This window comes from Tympanuchus pallidicinctus, unplaced genomic scaffold (assembly GCF_026119805.1).
Source record: "Tympanuchus pallidicinctus isolate F22 unplaced genomic scaffold, pur_lepc_1.0 scaffold8, whole genome shotgun sequence".
NCBI classification, from domain to species: domain Eukaryota; kingdom Metazoa; phylum Chordata; class Aves; order Galliformes; family Phasianidae; genus Tympanuchus; species Tympanuchus pallidicinctus.
The window spans coordinates 55,649,655-55,665,582 of NW_026294802.1; the positions used below are offsets into that span (position 1 = coordinate 55,649,655).

At 51.8% G+C, this 15,928-nt stretch overlaps 1 protein-coding gene across 13 annotated transcripts in view; it reads left to right on the forward strand.

Moving 5' to 3' along the window:
- Positions 1 to 448: 448 nt before the first annotated feature.
- Positions 449 to 15,928, forward strand: part of MVB12B (multivesicular body subunit 12B) — a 52,141-nt gene continuing 36,661 nt past the window's right edge. For 2 of the 13 annotated variants that reach the window (XM_052668024.1, XM_052668026.1), the window contains exons 1-5: positions 641 to 745; positions 5,795 to 5,917; positions 10,239 to 10,346; positions 12,523 to 12,619; positions 15,538 to 15,667. In XM_052668024.1, coding sequence (XP_052523984.1) covers positions 683 to 745; positions 5,795 to 5,917; positions 10,239 to 10,346; positions 12,523 to 12,619; positions 15,538 to 15,667 — 521 coding nt within the window. In that variant the 5' untranslated portion in view covers positions 641 to 682. The other 11 variants (XR_008202663.1, XR_008202662.1, XM_052668029.1 and 8 more) reach the window with 10 other exon arrangements.

Here is a 15,928-nt window from a genome sequence, read left to right on the forward strand (position 1 = left end):
CCGTGCTGCAGGGTTGCGTGCCCCGTTTGGTTGCGGGCTGCGGCGGGCGCCAGGCGGATGGCCGAGGTCGGGTCAGACCGGAGCCGTTCGACCCCGGGGGCGCGACCGCTCTGCTGCCATCGGCCCGGTGATGCTCGAGGGCACCGCGCACCTCGGCCTCGCTCCTCCCGGCGACAGCAGCGCGCGGGAGCCCGAAGGCTGCATCTCGCGGTGGGGTGAGGACACGGGCGAAACGATTCCGAGACCCCTACCAAGCGGACGTCGCCAGACGTATCGTTCTCTTCAGAAAGTTTATTTTTTTGGCAACGCGGGACTCCCGGCTTCCCGGACCGACGGGACACGGCCCTCGGGTGGGCCGCAGCGGACCTCCGCGATCCGGGGTTCCCGTGGGTGGGGCGGCCGTCGTTTCAGCGGCGCGCCGGTCCGGCTCCGCGCGGGCGCGGGGGGAGCAGCGCCGCACGGCCGCGGTGAGTGCGGGCGGCTGGCGCGGGGCGGCGCGGGGCCGGGGCGGGAGGCGGCGCGGGGGCGCGGATCGGGGCGCGCCGGAGCTTCGAGGCGCGGAGGAGCTGCTCCCGGGCTCTGGCCCGGGCCGCCGGTGTGGCCCTGCTCGCCGCCCCCCGCGCTAGGCCGCTCCCCCGCCCCCGCCGCTCCTCCCGCCGCGCTGCCCCCGCCCCGCCGGGCGATGAGGAGCTGCTTCTGCCTGCGCCGAGGGAGCCGCGAGCCGCCGCCCGCCGCGCGGGGAACAGTTAAGTGTCCCCGGCCCCGCCGCCGCCCTCGGCCGACCCCGCTCCGCCGCGCTCCGGGAGGGAAGGATAGGCGGGAGGAAGGGCTGGGCCTGCTGAGCGCTCGCGGCTCCGCGCGAGGCCGGGCCGGGGCACGGGGGAGCGGAGCCGCCCGCGGCCCCCGGAGAGGCGCGGCCCTGGGCGGAGGCCGGAACCGTGGCCGCGGCGCCCCCCGCGCGGGGCCGGGCCCGCGGGACGCCGCCGTGCTGCTGGGCGCCGGGCGCGGCCTGCTCCGAGGCTCGGCGCGAGCCGGGCTGCTGCTGCGCGGAGCGGGGCTGCGGGCGGGACGCCGGCCCCGGTGCGTTGGGGAGTTCGCTGCGAATTTTGTTCTCGGCTGGTTAAAGAGAATTGCAACGGCGCTGCGTTATGTGGTCTTTTGTGCGAGCATTTACGGCGCGGGTTTGTTTGACCGTTATTGTTTTTTTTCACCTGTTCGCAGAGGTTTCTGCACAGCTGGAGGTGATCGGCGCGGTGTCTCTTTGCCATCCCAGCCGGGACGGGGTGCTGAGTTGCCCACGCTCCGTTTGCTCCCCTCCCGCATTCCCAGCACTCAGCGTCTCTCTGTAGTGCCCAGGAAGGGTCACAGGGACCCTCTGAGCTTCACCCCCTCCCGTGCATCCTCCGAGCTGGGACAGTCACAGCTGGGTTATGATAGCGTAGGGTCCTACGAGATGTTCGCTGCTGGGGCCGACAGCCGCGTACCTCCATCCTGTGTTTATCAGGCATTGCTGTGCCCCTCTTTGTGCTTCGATGTTCCTGCAGCTCCTGGCTGAGGCGGCCTTAGCCTTGAGATGTTCTGAGGTGAAGCCTCGGTTTGAGCTCTTGAAGGTGTAAGATAAAAATACAGAACGTTCTGGTTCATGATGTGCTTCTCTGAGTGAGTCCCAGGCTTCAGGCCTTGCAGCCCCCAGGTGCGGAGATGGAAATAAATGACCCAAGTGTCACTGGAACCCTGGGGAAGGTCATCTGTGTGTGTGGAAATCTATTTTGGGTTGAAACAGGATACCTCACAAATGGGTGTCCCCAGTTAGAACTGCTGCGCAGCAACTCGAGAGCTCCGTTTTGCTCCGTCCCAGACTTCTGTTCCATTCAGGTCCATCACAGCTAATGGGGCTCTAGCAGCTGGTGCAGGGACAGCTGTGTGGAGAATGGGAGTTGCAGGTGACTCTTGATGAACCTTTGTTTGGGTGAAAGATGACCCTGAATCTGTGTCTGCTTGTGACTAATGTGTGTCCAGGTTCCTAGTCATGTGTTCTGCCATTGGCTCCTACTTTTTTTGACCCAAATGTCAGTAGTGTGTGCAAACAGCCATGCTGTGCCTTGAGATCAGAGTGATGGAGCAGAACCAACCTGTGTGGATGAGTTTCCAGCAGCACCTGCTCTGATTTGCTGGGACTGTCTCCTGTGCAGTACAGGAACATACTGAGGTAGTTGGTGCTTGTTTGTTCCAGTTTTGCCTTAGCCCATGCAAGCTGGCTCCAAGCTGATGGCAGCAAGCTGACTTGTGCAGTTGACACAATAGAGGGGAGGGATGCCATCCAGAGGGACAGGCCAAGTGCAAGGTGTTGCACTTGAGTCAGGGCAATCCCAGATATGAGTACTGACTGAGAGAAAAACTCCTCGAGAGCAGCCCTGTGGAGGAGGAGTTGCGGTTCTGGAGGATTAAAAGCTGACATGAGCCAGCAGTGTGTGTGTGCAGCCCAGAAGGCCAGCAGTATCCTGAGCTGCATCAGCAGAGGGGTGGCAATTGAGTAAAGGAGGTGATTGTCCCCCTCTGCTCTGCCCTTGTGAGGCCCCATCTGGAGCACTGCGTCCAGGCCTGTGACCCTCCGTTCAGGAGGGATGCAGAGCTGTTGAAGTGAGTCCAAAGGAGAGCCACAGAGACGATCAGAGGGCTGGAGTACCTCTCCTATGATGATGGGTTGAGGAAGTTGGGCTTGTTTAGCTTTGAGAAGGGAAGGCTCCAGGGAGACTTCATTGCAATCTCACCAACTTTTTCCAGTCTGATCGTGATAGGACAAGGGAGATGGCCTTGAAATCTTAAAATAAGATAGGTTTAGGTTAGATGTTAGGAAAGAATGTTTTTATTCAGTGAGCTTCTGGAGCAGTTTGCTCAGAATAGATGCTCCACCTCTGGGAGCATTCGAGGCCAAGGTGGATAGGATCCTGTGCAGTCTGATCTAATGGTTGGCAACCCTGCCCATGGCAGGAGAGTTGGAACTAGATGATCTTTAAGGTCTCCATTCTGTGATGTTCTTCTCTGTAGGACGAGCAGGTTGGTGCCAAAGCACAGGGCTTACAGTTGCGAGAACAATGATGCTCTTCTTTCTCCCAACTCCATTTAGCCTCAGAATCTGGCCTGGCTCGCTGCATTGTGAGGCTTCTACAGCACATATATCAGGCACTGGCTACTCATCTGCCACCCACTCTTGGTCTTGCTTCTTGAAAAAGAGCACGGAGAAGGAGAGCACTCTGTGAGCTCAGTGTAATGTGTGGATTTCTGGAGCTGCACTGCTGTGTGTGTGTCCCCACCGTGACGCAGCAGTGCAGGCGGCTGTGTCACCAGGGCACAGTGCTCCACTCCAAGCACATAGTGAGGCCAGCAGGAAAGTGTGCCTGGGATCATCAGAGATGAGCAAGCAAGGAAACAGTTGAGAGAGAGCACAAAGAGATATAAAGGGAGAGCTCAGGGGCTGCGGCACAGTGAAACCTGGCTCTGAGCACTGTGCTGGGGACTTCTTATATGACATGGTGCTGTGTCTGCAAGTCACAGCTTCCAGCCTGTGTCTGTGGGGCTGGGCAGGAAGCCGCCACTGGTGCGTGCTGCAGTCTTTGTTCTGTGGCTGTTCTGTGTGGAGTGGAGCGTCCTTGCACACAGAATGCAGGGAGCTGGGGTGACTGACCCATGTGGAGCCTGCCTGATGTGGGCTGCCCTTGGAGCCGTGGTTGAAGCTTTGCTGCTGAGGGGCTGGGGGTGGTTTTGCTGCTTTTCAGGAAGGTCAGCTTCTGATGTTCCTGAGGCCGCTTCAGAGTGGGAATCTCTCTGTGCCCCGGGCCAGTACTGCACTCGGTGAGTGGGCCTGAGCAGGGCCTCTTCCTGCCCAGGACTGCGTCCGGCTTCCCCAGGCTGGGAGCAGGAAGTGCCCTGCTGCTGGGAACAGCCTCCAGGGAATGTGCTTTGAGCAGTGCAAAAAATGCTGTGCTTGTTTTTGGGGCTGTGCCCAGATTTACCCTGCAGGGGGGTGGTGGGGCTCTGGGGAGCACTGGGCCGTCCTTGGTTGTCAGCTGAGTCCTCAGGCACTGCCACACTGCAGGCAGGTCAGCGCTGTGGTGTTTGAAAAGAGCTTCCCTAAAACAACAAGCAATCTAATGGATGTATTTATAGAATCTTGTTCCTTAATTTAATCTGCTTTTTCACTGTTTGTTTTTTATTTTTAAGTTCAAAGGTGTGATAGGAAAGAAACTAAACTTTGCAGGCGCCCGAGGGGGAGCTGAAATGTAACTCATGGTCTGCATCAGCCCAAAGCTCTGCTCTGACCTGTTCCGAGTTCAGAAAAACATTTACCAAGCACGCAGGCCGGTTCCTGCTGCTCTGCGCCAGCTCCAGCTGCATCCCAGTGCCCCGCGGGTGAGAGCTGCCCCGCCGTGCCGCACAGCTGGGGTCAGCCGGGTGCCATCCTGCAGGGTGCCATGCTGGCTGGTGGCACCACCAGCAGGAGGCTTCGTGTGGGCCCTGACCGAATGTGTGTTGGTGCGTGTGCTGGGTGCTCACCCAGGTGCTGGGGTAGAGCTCTGTTGGTGGTGGTCTTTTTACCACATGCTTGCTCCCGCTGCTTTGTAGACTTTAGGCAGTCTGGTCTGGTTGTTTGTGTGGCGTTGTTATTTACATAGGCCCCAGATTTGCTCTTTTTTGTTGCCTGCAGCACCGTGTTGGTTCAGACTGGGCATTGTGAAGTGTAACCCTGGTCCTGCTGGCACCAGCACTCACCTCTGCCTTTTTAGAAGCAGTAAGTAACCTGCCATCTCTGCAGCCTTAGTGCTGGGCTTGGTCCTCCTGAGGAGACCCTGCCTGCAGTTTGTCTGCCTGCCCGCCTACAGCAGCGCTTGTGCCAGGTGCTGCTGTTGGATCTGCAGTGCTGGGGGGTCTGGGGCAGTCCTGCCCAAGCCAAGGGCCCTGCCCTGCTGCCGCTGCAGGAGGATGTGCCAAGGCAGAGGCACCTCTCCTCTCCCATGAGCTCTTTGGACAGCTCTCCTCTCCTCTCCTCCTGCTTCCAGCAACAGCATTTCTCCAAATGGGTTGGTTTCACCTGCTTCTCTCCCTCTTTGTGTCGTCCTCTACCCTGAAGTATTCGGTGCTGTTCTGCCTTGCTCATGGGAGATGCTCGGGCTCCTTGAAGGCCTCTGTCTGCTTTGCATCGGACCATCCTGTGCTGCTTCGTCTGTGTTCCCTGGCGCTCAGGCACTCTGCCACGGGCACAATTTCGCATACAGACACATTTGTGCTGCTATGCGGCCATGGCTTAGTTCAGGGGGTGTGGTGGGGATGAAGCCTCGCAAGAGCCCTCATCGTGCCCAGTGCCTGTCGTGGGTGGGAGCCTTATGCTGAAGCCATGGGGAGCGGATTTCTTGCTGCTTAAAATAGTAGAGCAGCTTCAGCCAGCCTGAGTCAAGGATGGAATTTGTTCTTATTTGGGAGGGAAAGGATGAGCTTGGGTTTTCCCATCGTTGCTAGATGGAGACCAGCCCATGCAAAATATCCTGGAAGTGATAAAATTAATCTCAGAAGTGGCTGCTGACCCAAATTCCAAACCAGTTGGGCATTGCACAAGCGTGCCGTCTTATCAAAAACAAACAAAAGCACAGAAGGTGTGTCTGCCTGATCCTGCGTTTGATTTGGCAGCCCATGGTTTTCGGGCACAGGCGCTGTGGCACGCATGTGGGCTTCCAGTGCTCTGTTACTCTAGGGAGTGCATGCTCTCAAGCAGCCCCTTAACTCTGCTGCTTTCTTTCAGGATCAGTCCACAATGCCTGAAGTGCGAGATCTCTCCGATGCCTTGCCTGATGTGCCAATGGATCCCATCACAGGGGTTGGCGTGGTTGCGTCCCGGAGCCGCGCGCCGACAGGCTATGATGTAGTAAGTAGAGCTAGTTCAGCTGCTGTTGCAAATTCTTTGGTTCTGCACTAATGAAGCTTTACTCTGCTGGGAATAGTATCTCTTCCAGCCAGGATTTGCCATCAGACATATTGTAAGAAGTAATTTGGTGTCTGCATGCCCACCTTGCAGCCCAGGGCGCTCAGCAGTGCTTTCCCTGGATGGAGGTCTGTAGGTGCAGTTGTGCAACTTTGTATGTGCTTCTCCTCCAGAGCATAATTACCTGGAGGAGAGGCTCTGAGAAACAGCTGGCTGCTGTGGCATGCAAATTTAATAATCCTAGTAACTGCCATCCTGAAGGATTCCTAAGTATCGCACAAATTACATCTCCAAATAAATGGATCCCGCATCAGCTGTTTAATCCCACATATCAGCACAGCATAATAATGATGAGAAGCTCCAGATCGGGAAGCAAAGAATTTCACAACCAGCTGAAATTGTGAGGGCGATTTTGATGGACAGAATGCAAACCTCTAAATTAAGCTTTGGCAGGAGGCTGGGCAGCAGGAAAAGGCAGCTGGATCCAGTGGAGATGAATATGTGAATGGATAGATGGAGGTCATTGTTTAACAGCTGCTTGTTCCCTGGATTAGTTGCTGTATAACCAACAGGGTGATTTTATTCGCCTATAGATGAGTGTCCTAGGCAGCAGAACATCACGAAGTACTGACTTTGCAGAGCAGTGTAGGGAAGGTTTGGCCTATAGCTCATCTTTCTGTGTGTCCTGCTCCAGCTATGCTGCATTGCATCTTGGGTTTCAGTGTCACACAGCTCGTGTAGCTCACGTCCTCACAGCCCTGGGTTGCAGTGTGCCCTGTGCTGCTGTGTGAGAAGGAAGGAAATGGGGTCGGGCTGCAGTAAGGAGGGGGGAGTTGTGAAAAGGCTTCTGAAAGGCAGAAGTTTTTTTGCATTTACTGCATTTTTCTGAGCACTGATTGCCTGTGTGAGCCAGGCTGTGTAATTAGCTGCTTGTCCTGATAAAGGAGCATGGGGCAGTGTGAGAGACATGGTAACAGAATAGCGTTCTGCCTAAATGACCAGGCAGAGACCTCACTTACCCCAGATAGCATGTGTGGAGTTTAATGGGGGCTGCAGCCCCAACACTGTTTAAACTAAACAAGATAAAAGATTCTTCCTGAGGCTTAATGGGATTATAGTGGTGTTGCAATAATGCTTGAGAATGTGGGTCGCTCTCTCCTAGGGGGCATGGGGAGGAGTCTGTCTTGCTTCTGATTTTTGTCTCACTTTGTGTTTACAAGGAGCTCTCCTCTGACCCTGGGGCCAACAGCTTCTGCTGTAGGCTCTGAGGTGTCTGCTGCCTGCAGCAGCTCTGCCCATGTTCTGTGCATGCAGCAGGTAGCTCTGCACAGATCACAGCTGTGTCCCACTATGCAGTACGTGCGGTTGTGTGGCCTTATCCAGCATGGGTGGATGCACTCAGGGCAGCACTTCCTTCAACCTCCAGAACCCAGGCTGTAGTGTCTTAAAGCAGGAAGCCAAGCACGCCCTGACCGCAGGTAGCTTTGGGAAGGTCTTGCAGCTCCCTGGGGGATGCCATCTCTTTGCCCCTTGCCGCAGCATTCTGTAGCACTCTGTTCCAACAGCGGGCTCAGAGCTGTGGGAATGCTTTTCCTCTTAGCAGTAATGAATTGGGCATTGTGTCGTTTTGTTGGTGGGTTTGAATTCTGTGATGGCATAATAACCAGTTCTTTTTTTCTGAGCCAGATGCATTATATGTACGCTTTATCTAGTTTTCCTTTCATCTGTGCACTTTCCACAACACGCAGCCATTACTGCGCTACTTCCCTCCCTTCTGCCCTGTGCAGCGCAGTACCTGGGGCTGCGGCCGGGCCCTGGGGTGCTGCCTGCCCAGGCAGGGGTGGCAGGGACTGGGGAGATCTGAGGGTTGGGTTTATTTTTTCATCTTTTAGTTTTTTTTTCTTTCAGTAGTTTTCTTAATTATCCAAACAACTCATTTCCCTTTCAGTCTGCTTAGGAAACAGCTGCTGGTGCTTTGGCCAGATCTTTTAGTAGCTGGAGCACTAAAGAATGCATTTTGCCAAAACATACAGAGTGTGTCTGAACTCAGATTCCTGAAAATCCACCCCAGCTGGCACTGCTGAGTGCAGAGTTGGGCAGGAAGGGTGAGTGGGGAGCTTTGCAGCATGGCACAGGCTGCAAGCAGTGCAGACTGTGCTTTTCTGCTGCCTCTCTGGGTGTCTATAGAGCTGTGAGTGGGAATCCTCTCCTGTTGGGTTTCAGTGCATTCTGGCGTGGGAAGGCATGAAGAGCAGCTGAGCTGACCCATGCCTCTGACCCCTTGGTAAGGTCAAGGTGGATGTGCTGGCACCCATTACCAGGCATCTGCTCTTGTCCCCCGTGTTCACCCTGGGTAGGAGGACACGGCTGGGGCTGCTTGGGGCCACAGCCCTTCCTCGTCCCTTCCCCTCAGTGCAGCCCCCACGGCCATGCCCTCATGCACGGTGCTGCTTGGGTGCAGCTCCACTCCAAGGCGCTGGGGATCCTCCCTACCTGCTGGTGCCCAGAAGATGATGCAAGAACTTTCTCATTTATGTTACTCTGGTTTTTTTCACCATGAGTTTTCTGACAAGTTAATGCATGCTTACATCTAAGCTTAGAAAAAGGATTCAGCAGGATGATGCGAAGCCTCAGCATTCAGGATTAATTGCTGGAGATGGTGCCTGCAACTGCCGCATTTCAGTAGAAACAAGAAGGCTTCTCTTGGCTTGCCCTGCCCGTGGGCACTGGGTGCCAGTAAGACCTGAACCCCCCTGTGTTGGTTTCCTGCTCACAGTTCTGCGGCTCTGTGGAGGCAGTTGGGCTGTGTGGGGCAATGGGGCATCGAGGCAATGCAGGAGGGAAGTGGGGGCTGATGGGCCACGTGCTTCTCTTGATGACTCGCTGGTAAACTGGCTTCAGCTGCTGCATGTGGTAACTGTGGAGTTAGAATTGCAGGGTGCTTCCCTAAAAGGGTTTGTGGTGTGGCTTTGCTGTTTTTTTACTGTTTCTTTTTGAGGGCTTTTTTTTAGTGTCCGTGTGGGACACTGCTGGGCTCTGCTGCTCGGGGCAGGCACTGGTGGCGGCTCACAGCCCGCAATGGGGGCTGTTCCTATGTCCTGTTCCTAGGAATGAGCTCATCAGGGATTTGTGAGCAGAAGATGCTGAAATGTGAAATTGTGAAGAGCAACCCATGCACTTTGTTGCCTTTGTGTTAGACATGCGTTTCTCTCCTCTTTGGATAATGGGGGGCTTAGCATGCACCTTGCCTCCTGCACTCTACACAGAGCCTCTGCCCTACAAAATATGGATGCAGACAGTACCGAAAGATACCAGCTTCTATGTCATCAGGCTGCGCAGGGGTCAAGGTCTCACTTAGGTCGGTGTGATCATGGCTTAAGAAACAGCAGAGGGGAAGTTTGTTCCTTCCTGAAAGGCACTGGGCGGTTCTGCCATGCTTACTGTCCTGTTGGACTCCTTGTGGGAGCTGTCGGTGGGATGGTAGGGGAGTGTACGACTTGTTTGCTGTCCCCTCTGCTTAGCAAGCGTGCCCTCTGGGCAGGGCTTTCTGCCCCCAGCTGCTGGCACAGCCCTGCTCTGGCCCCAGCGCCCCTTGTGCCGTGCCCCGAGCCACCGCAAATGACATCTGCTGCTGCCTGCCTTCCTTGTGCATTTGTCTCTTCCGTGCAGAACCTGTGGTGTTTCCCTCACCCTCCAGTTTGCTACTGATTGTACTGAATGCAATCGCTGTCACAGCTCCACAACTCATTTGATGTGATGCTTTAATCTGGTTGAAGTTGTGTAAAATCACAAGGAAAGACAACGATTTTTCAGGAGTGCTGTTCTTCCAGCTTCGTCCTGTCAGAAGTGGCCATGGATGTGGGCAGCCTTGGAGCTGCCACTTTGCGGATAGCTCTCCAGTGCTTTGTCAGAATGGACCCCTCCTTGCAGCTTGCACAGTGTGTGTATAGTGTAGTGAATGCCTCAGTATGCTGACTTGTCCAAACTATTGTTTGGAGACTGCACCAGAGTTGCTGTTTCCTCATTAGAATAGCTTTTGTCAGAGCATCTTTAATCACTGCACTCTCCAGAGACAGCATTTTTAGAACTTTATCATACCTCTGCTTGGAAGTTCTCTGCACTGCACCTTCTGAAGAAACTAATGAGATGCTGTGAGAGTTTGGGCTACCGTTAATTAGAAAGGGTCTGAGAAAGAAGTACTGCACACATATTAATGTTATCTTGGCTTACATATCTCCTCTATCCCTCTGTTTTTTCTTTCCAGGTTGCACAAACAGCAGATGGCCTGGATGCTGACCTCTGGAAGGATGGCCTGTTTAAATCCAAGGTCACACGATACCTTTGCTTCACAAGGTCATTTTCAAAAGAAAATGTAAGTCCTTTTGCTGAGTGTCTGCATGATTTGCATTTGTGCCTGGTGTGTTCTTACACAATGATTATGGCTGTGGAGCCAATTACAATTTAAGCGAGTGTTTAGCTGAACTGGGGTGACCAAGAAGGCAAACTGCAATGGCCAGATATTTGTGTTTTGTCTGTGTTCTTTGGGGAAGGAAATCATTGGCAAAATCTGTAATAAAGGCGGCAGAAAAGTGCATGTTTGCATTTCAGCAGCTCCCTTCCACGAGCATTTTCTCTTCTTAAAATGGGAGCTGCATGTTCCAAATGGTGATCACAGAATCACAGAATGGCCAGGGTTGGAAGGGACCTCAAGGATCACAAATCTTCAACCCCCTGCCACACGCAGGGCCACCAACCTCCCCATTTAATACCAGCTCAGGCTGCCCAGGGCCCCATCCAACCTGGCCTTGAACGTCCATCCAGGGATGGACAGGGCATCCACAACCTCTCTGGGCAGCTGGTCCAGCACCTCACCACTCGCTCTGTAAAGAATTTCCCCTGATGATGGTTCAGATGGTGAACCTCTAGCTCTGATCACTTGGAGAATTATGTGATAGCAACAAAGTAAACGCTAGTTGCTGAATCCAGGGGCACCATACAAGTTTTCTTCCTTTTTTTTCTTGTGCCAATTCTTAACAATTTGCCCACACTGTGCATACACTGCCCTATACTTGTAATCTTCCAGTGCGGCTGTGAAACACGGCTTATTGTTGATTGGTGGCAGCTGTGTGCTCACATCTCCTGTGGAAGGGAGGAGGCCATATGCAGTGAGAGCCTGATGCCTTCTGCTGTCTTCACTTAATTTTTCAGCTGAGGGTAGTGTGAAAACTTTCTCTTTTCCAGGAGGAACTGTTCAGTTCGACAATGAATGCGCTCCATCTAGTGGGTAATTCTGCTTTTCTTGGTGTTTTAGATATTCTCAGGGACTGGATTCTCAAGGGTGTAGTGGTATCATTTTGTACTTGAGCCTTTCCCAACAACAGAAAAGCAACTGTGACTTTGGAGGTTGATCACAGATCTTGAAATGAAAACCAAGGGTCTGTCAATTCCCAGCTTTTGACCTTTATTCCATCCACTTTCCTTCTGTCCTCCAGATTAAAATAAAGCTCTAAAGCTATGCTTCCTGGGGTCAACAGACAATAATTGTGCAATACATCCTTGAGTAGCTGCAGTAGCAAGAATGATAGCCCTGAATAGATAGGGAGGATACTAAACCAAAAGATTTGTGATTATTTGGTATTAAGTTTATCTGTGGCTACCTTAAATGCAAGGTTGTCAGAAATAATTACAGGATAGTAGCAACTACTGGCTATCGGAGGCAGTGTAAATCCCCTCAGTCAGTGTCTGTTGGGCTTTGGCATGATTCATCTGCTCAGCATGGTTTGGGAATACATTCCTCATATTTATGAGGAATGAATTAAAGCAAATGTAGCAGGAGGGCTGCGGGGGTCTCAGCTGTGCAGCAGACGGAGGTGCGAGGAGCAGCACAGCACTGCGCTGGGGCTGAGAGGCAGCCTGCTGGGGCACCGCTGGGCAGCTGCTGCACTGAGCCGTGCTCCCACGCCTGATGGCTGGCGAGGAGCTCCTGTCTTTGGAGGCCCGATTCCCGAGGGTGGTCAGCCTGCTCACACCTGCAGGGATTCCCTCCTGGGGAACAGAAGGTGCGGAAGGTGGCTTAGGATGAAATTTTATTTTCTTCTGTCTTCATGTTTATAAAGGCTGCATACTAACTAAAGTGTAGAGGTTTTTTCTTACATACGTGAGTGTAGATTGCTGGCAGCAGTGTTGGCTTTAATGAGAACTGCAAAGAAAATCTGGTCTCAATTGTGGAGGTTGTCATTCTGAATTGTGTTTTTAGCTCTTCAAGCCTTGATTAATAGGACAGGGCATCAGTTCAGAATTGATATGGACTCAACTGAAGTTCTTTGTTCCAGATGGCCTGCTTTTCTGGAGCACAGCTTTGTTTGGAGCTAGAACTGTCTTTATTCAGTACTAATTAGCTAATGCATGTAATAACTTTGGCTGTGTCTGCGTGAACCATCTTCTTGTAATGCCTTCTGCCATTGTTGTCACAGAAGTGTTGTGTTGCTCTTTTAGAAGCAGTGAGAGCACTAAGGTTACCTGATGAACTGTTTCTTTTCTCTCTTCAGAGTCACTTAGGAAACGTCTTGGTTGACATGAAGCTCATTGACATCAAGGACACCTTACCTGTGGGCTTCATCCCCATTCAAGAGACTGTTGACACACGTAAGTTGAGGCTGTTTCTTCAGTCCCATGCCCTGGTGCCTGCACAGTTGGCAGGCCATGTCCTGGGCAGAGGGATGCTCTGGGCATGTCTGCTCTGTGTGGCACAGGAGCATTTCAGGGTAGCTCTTCCTGTATTCTCCAGATTCATTAATACTGCCTGACTGCCATTGGCCTGCTTGCATGAGTGGAAAGGAAGAACTTGTCCTTCCATCTTGCAGGGTTGGACTGGGCCAGTAAAAGGCAGAGCTGCCATGCTGGGGGATATTCACAGGCATGTGCTGAAAGCACAGGTTTGTGCACAGTGCTGTGCTCATGCACACGCAGCTTCGTACCACCTGCACAAACACAGGCGCAGGCCTCAGCACAGACTGCTGAGATGTTTGAGCTTGTTGAGAGAAGCCAGGAAAAATGCTGTCCTCACTTCTGTAAGACATTACAGACTGTCTCACAGTGTTTAAGAGAGCAGTTCCTAAGCAGTGTCTTCTGTTCCCTGAGCCTCGTGGCAGCCGCTGACGCTGCGCTGGGTTGAGACAGCCTGGCCTGCAGCAGGCACCGAGTGCTCCTTGCTTCCAGTGCAAAGGGACCAGGGGAGCAGCCCAGGGCAGATGGCTGGAAGGGTTGTAGGGCACAGGGTGTGACTACGCAGGGTGCACGTTGCTGGCACCTGTCCATGTCAGTAATGAGATCCAGACCTGTTATAGACAGAAAGGAGGCATGTGAACCTGCTCTGCAGGGAGTCATTCATTCAGGTCTGCAGCAAATTATGACTTTTTTTAGTCCCTGCTGAACTGGTTCTGATTTGAACACGTAACCTAGAAGTGAAAAGTTCTGCAACCTGGTACTGGGTGCCTGACCCGTCCCCCTTCCCTGGAGAATTCCCCAACAATGTGCACCCCTGGAGTGTGGGGTAGTTGTCAGCTGCTGGTGCAGCGTTTGCAGCAGTGCTGGTAGAAAGGTGAGAGGAGAATTTGTCCTTAATTTAAAATGCATTGGATTTGCAGCCCGTATAGAGGCACTGTCTGTATTAATGAAGTGGTGCATATCCCTGTCTCCATTAGCATGACTGAACACATTTCGATTGACTGTTTATAATATGTTTACTTAAAATTAACTCAGGTTAAGCATGAGTAATTAATGGATTCTGCTCCTAAACCAAGTTTGCTGCAGACTCTCGCCAAGTGTGGAAGAGATTGAAGATGAAAGCAAACATTCGGCTCTGTACTTGCTGTGAAAGTCGAATAAGAGGCATGAGTTTTGTTTAAAACTGAGTGTTTTGGTTATGTGAGTTTCTGTATTCTCCTCTAAGGGACGCTTGACTTACAGTAAATAGGTAGAACATTCCTTAGTGGTCTTGACAAAATTTTCAGATGTGAAAGCCTTAAACCTTGAAACAGTATCCTAAAATCATTTTCAGACATGCCAAATAAAGGCCTCACTTTTCCAAAGCAGGAGTGGACTAGGATTTAGGGATATAGGTATCGAACGTCTATAAAAGGCAGCACTGTGAACGCAAGGGTGAGTGCACAGCTGCTGTACTGCGACACACCTCACTGCCTGTACACTCGTTGGTACTGGACAGCAGGTTTCCAAGGCCAGGATGGATTGCTTTCTCTGAGATACAGATTATGAAACAGGAGGAGCCTACAGAGATAGGACTGCTTACCATCTGGTGAAGTGAGGGCATATTTTTATACTGGAGGATATTTATTCATATTAAATTGGAAAGGTTTTATTTTCCAGGTGCTTTCAGATTTTTCATTCGTTGTCTGCACTTTCCATTTTTCACTTTATCTGTAAACTTCTGTCATGTCTTTTAAGTGTCTGCACAAATGGATACCTCACCTTGCTGACATTGAGCCCTGCAGATCATTTAGGAAGAGGTGGAGCAGATCTGTATCTGTGTACCAGAACCATGTATTATCCTGTGACTGACCCGTAACTGGATGTGGATTATCTGCATGCAGACAGACAGCAGCCTTATTATACATCAAGTCAAGCTACAGATAAGCCTTAACTTTGATGGGCTTGACTTATTCATAGTGGATAACATGGAAACAAGTGAAATTTCCCTGTGATGCAGCATATGGAAGGGCTGTGCAGGAGATGCTTCTATCCTTTGAATATGGCTCAGCCCAGTTCTCCTGTTGGGGCCCCAGCAGTTACTGCTTTGTAAATCTGATTTTAACCCTACAAAGATGCCACAGCATTTGCAGTGGGAGTATAACTGACAGTCAGGACAGGTTGTTAGCACTTGAAATGTGTGAGAGTTGGATAGGTGAGGTTTTTTACTAGCTACTCTACATGGCAGCATGTTTCCCGCTCCTCCTCAGTGCAGTTTGATTGGCTGTCTGGAAGCACTTGACAGAACAAACTGCCTGGTTGCTTCAGCAGATACCGAACCTGCTGAGTCAAATGCTACCTCAGAAAGAGGAACTGAATGTGAGAATTATATCACAGAACGGCTTTGGTTGGAAAGGACCATAAAGATCACCCAGTTCCAAACCCCTGCCATGAGCTGGTTCCCACCCAGTGGATCAGAGTGCCTGGAGTCCCATCTAGCCTGGGCTTAGTACAGGAAAGTATAAAAACCACTTGCCACTTCTTTTGTGGGTGCAGTGCTATCCTATGTGTGATGTCTTGTCTTCTCTGCAGAGGGAAGTAGGAAGTGTTGGTTTATCACAGTGCCCAGTAACAAATCTCACATCGTATACTGAGAGTTTCTGATAGAAGATTTCCTTAGTCATCAGATGACACTGTACTGACTGGTGTGCTGACATGTATCTGTTTTTTGGCTCCATTTCCTGCCGTGATTATCTGCCTAATATCTGGAGAGACAATAAATAACATTTATATCCCGATCTTGCATTTAAAAAAAAAACAAAAAAACCGAACACCTCTGTTCTGGATTGTTTTTGCAGAAGAAATAGCTTTCAGAAAGAAGAGGCTGTGCATTAAATTTATCCCTCGAGATTCTACAGAGGCAGCCATCTGTGATATCCGAATCCTGGGGAGATCAAAGCAAGCCCCTCCTCAGTACACGTTCATAGGGTAAGTAGCACTACTCCTGAAGCCCGTATTTTCAGATGTAGCAAGGCTGAGTGCCTTGTCTTCCTGTAATTAACTAGTGGGTGTTTGTAAGAACTGGAAAGGTCTGTGTGATTACAAGTGTTACTGATTGTGATGTGGAAACTAGTAAACCTGGAGTCACTGAACCTGGAGGAACATTTAGACGTTGTATTGAAGGACATGATTTGGTGAGTACTATTGGTGGCAGGTGGGTGGTTAGACTGGATGATCTTGTAGGTCTTT